At 38.3% G+C, this 3,104-nt stretch overlaps 1 protein-coding gene across 1 annotated transcript in view; it reads left to right on the top strand.

Annotated features, from left to right (window-relative positions):
* Positions 1 to 2,051: 2,051 nt before the first annotated feature.
* LOC104405494 (DNA excision repair protein ERCC-6-like 2) overlaps positions 2,052 to 3,104 on the top strand; it is a gene marked incomplete at both ends in the record, with an annotated part of 10,842 nt that continues 9,789 nt past the window's right edge. Inside the window, 2 exons of the mRNA XM_010014223.1 lie at positions 2,052 to 2,181; positions 2,725 to 2,820. Coding sequence (XP_010012525.1) covers positions 2,052 to 2,181; positions 2,725 to 2,820 — 226 coding nt within the window. The remainder of the gene's footprint in view (positions 2,182 to 2,724; positions 2,821 to 3,104) is intronic.

Below are 3,104 nucleotides of genomic sequence, written 5' to 3'. Positions count from 1 at the left end.
CAGCCCAGAAACCAACTGCATCCTGGGCTGCGTTAAAGGGAGCATGACCAGCAGGTTGAGGGAGGTGATTCTCCCTCTCTGCTTTACTCTCATGGGATCCCTCTTGGAGTACTGCATTCAGCTTTGGGGACCCCAGAAGAAAAAGGATGTGGAGCTGTTGAAGCAAGTCCAGAGGAGGGTCATGAAGATGACCAGAGGGTTGAAGCACCTCTCCTATTGAGATAGGCTGAGAGAGTTGGTCTTTTTCAGCCTGGAGAAGAGAAGCCTAAGGGAGACATTAGAACGGCCGTCCAATACCTATAAGGGGCCTATAAGAAATCTGGAGAGGGACTTTTTACAAGAGCATGTAGTGACAGGACAGGAGGAATGCCATTAAACTGACAAAGGATAGATTTAGATTAGATATTAGGGAGAAGTTCTTCCCTGTGAAGGTGGTGACACACTGGCACAGGTTGCCCAGAGAAGCTGTGGCTGGGCCCTCCCCCACAGTGGTTCAGGGCCGGGTGCTTGGAGCAACCTGCTCTAGTGGAAGGTGTCTGCTCATGACAGGGGATTGGAACTGGATGGTCTTTAAGGTCCCTTTCAGTCCAGTCCATTCGATGTTTAAAGGCAGGCTCTTGATTAAAGTTACGGAGTGTTTGACTGGGTTTTCCATGCAAGTCTTTCTCTGGATTAAGTCTCTCAGAATAATTATGAATGAAAATCTATTTCTGCTTCTCAGTTTTCCTTCTTATGTGGATAAGTACTTAAATGATGAAGAGATGATGGTTACAGAAATCTGTAGACACTTTTATCATGAAAGGCTACAGTATACACTTGCATTCTACCTGGAGCATTCTCAAATTACTGCCCATTACCTTTTACAGGGCTTCATGTAACTTTAATTCTTTGCAACTGTCACAAATAATTTTTAATGTGCATGTAATCACATCCAAGTTTCTCTCAGCCACAAGATCTCTCTGAAACAGAGAACTTGTAAACTATAAAAACCTACCTTGGTAAATAGATTTATGTAGTCAAAGCTGTCATGGAAACTTGTTTTGTAACTTCTGAACATTGAGGTATTAACCTGTCAGTGATAATGGTTATAAAACCAAGCCATTTAGTTAACACAGCATGCAGTTTTAAGTAAGATGATCTTTTGAAAACTTGTTTGTAACAGAGCTGTTATGAGACCTTTCATATAGGGCCCTTCATTTGAGTCATACTATGGTAATTTGCATGGACCTCTTGCAGTAATGACTAAGAGCTAATTAAAATGGAAGATATTATATAGTGTGCACCAACTAATTACTGCATTTGTTGTCTCCATGAAGGATATAGCAGCCATTCTGTTTCCATTTTAGAGTATCTGAATGTTTGTGGCATACCTAAAAATAATGAAAGGCAAAATCTTAAAAAAGCTAAGTAGCCCTTGTGCTAAGGCTTTGCACTGAAGTGTAATTCATATTTCAGTTTCAAGTATTGCAATTTTTTATAAAAAAGCATTGGAGAAACATGTTGACTTATGTTTCACTCTGGCTGCCGGGCTGAATTCTATCTTCACTAAAAAGAAATACACCAAAATTCCAACATACAGTAAGGTATTCTGAAAAATACAAAGATTTTTATTCAGCATTTCAAACTTTTGAGAATGCTTATCCTCCGGAAACCTCCGTTCATATTGGCAGGTTCTCACATCCTCTCTCTTTCCCAATTTAACTAACCCAACACCACACCACACCTGGAAGGAAGAGGCCACAACTGTATTTACATTGACAGAGATCCCATGAAGACCAAAAACTGGTGGGGCTTCATAAGCTCTTAGTTTCTGTCTCCATTCATTCTTATACCTGAAAACTTTAACTTTCCCTGTGCAAAATACAATCTTCCAAAATTAGGTGCTTGATAAATTAAATGGGATTGACATTTTCAATTTTGCAGTACCTTATCATGGAAAAAAACACACTTGAAATTAGTGCTGCCTATGTCAATGTGAAGAATTGTTTTAATAGTTAAATTAATAATAGTATTTAGCCTATGCTTGTTTAGGATCTTGTCTCTTTTTGTAGGAATGTTGGTTGACCCAGTTGAAAAGAATTCTTATTATTTGCCTAATTTGCTGCTGTATGAAAAGTGGTATTTTCCTCGCTTTTATTCCTACAAAATAAAACATTCGGCTATGCACATGCCAAGCTCCAAGTAACTGACAGCTGTTAATTCTTAAAGATATGACATACCCTAGACTGTGACCATTTTAGTAGAAGCTGCATAGCATTATTGCAAAACTGTGTACTGGGATTAGAGGAAGTAAAATTTAATGCAGACTCTTTATTTAAGCTGTAGTTTTCCTGCTTCTGCAGTGTTAACTGGCATGAAAGTGGTTATGAATTTCAGTATAATTGCTGGGGGAGTTTACCTGTGTAGGGCTTAGTGGGTATGAAGTAGCAATCAGGGCTTCTATTGTAGTAAGGTGATAGCAGTTGGTTACGACAGCTAGTCATACAGCTTGTAACCTTCTTACTTAAGTGAGAAGACTGCATTTTACAGCAATGGTTGAGTACTTGGTGGTTATTAAGACAATAGTAACACAAATCTGTACCCCACTATTTTCAGTATCTCTATTGTGGTCTTTTTTATGTAGGGGAAAGGCATGTCAATGTGGATCTAATACACTGTGGGGGAGGGGGAATTCTGTTTTTGTTACTGTCAAATAATCCCGTTTTTTCTTTTTTATATTTTTAGGGCTGGTGGACTGGGTCTTAATTTTGTTGGTGCCAATGTTGTTATATTGTTTGATCCTACATGGAACCCAGCAAATGATCTTCAAGCTATTGACAGGTATATTCTCAAAATACAAAACTTGTATTCTTCTTTTGCTTTGATTCTTTAATCTGATTGTCCAACTAGAATTTTCCTCAGGGAAGAAATTTTTAATATAGTCTTGCTTGTCCACAAGACAGTAAGAAATGTCCAGCTAAATTATTTTTAGCGTTGATATTTTAAACCCTGAATTTTGTTTCTTATTTTCCATTTTATTTTTGTTGCACTGTTACGTAGGGTCATAAAAAAACCCAAACAAACAAAAAAACCCCAAGCAAACCAAAACACACCACCACCCACCC

Source organism: Nestor notabilis, unplaced genomic scaffold (genome assembly GCF_000696875.1).
Source record: "Nestor notabilis isolate BGI_N333 unplaced genomic scaffold, ASM69687v1 scaffold7405, whole genome shotgun sequence".
NCBI classification, from domain to species: domain Eukaryota; kingdom Metazoa; phylum Chordata; class Aves; order Psittaciformes; family Psittacidae; genus Nestor; species Nestor notabilis.
Note: the sequence above shows the minus strand (reverse complement) of the source record. Positions and strands in the feature narration are given on the sequence as shown.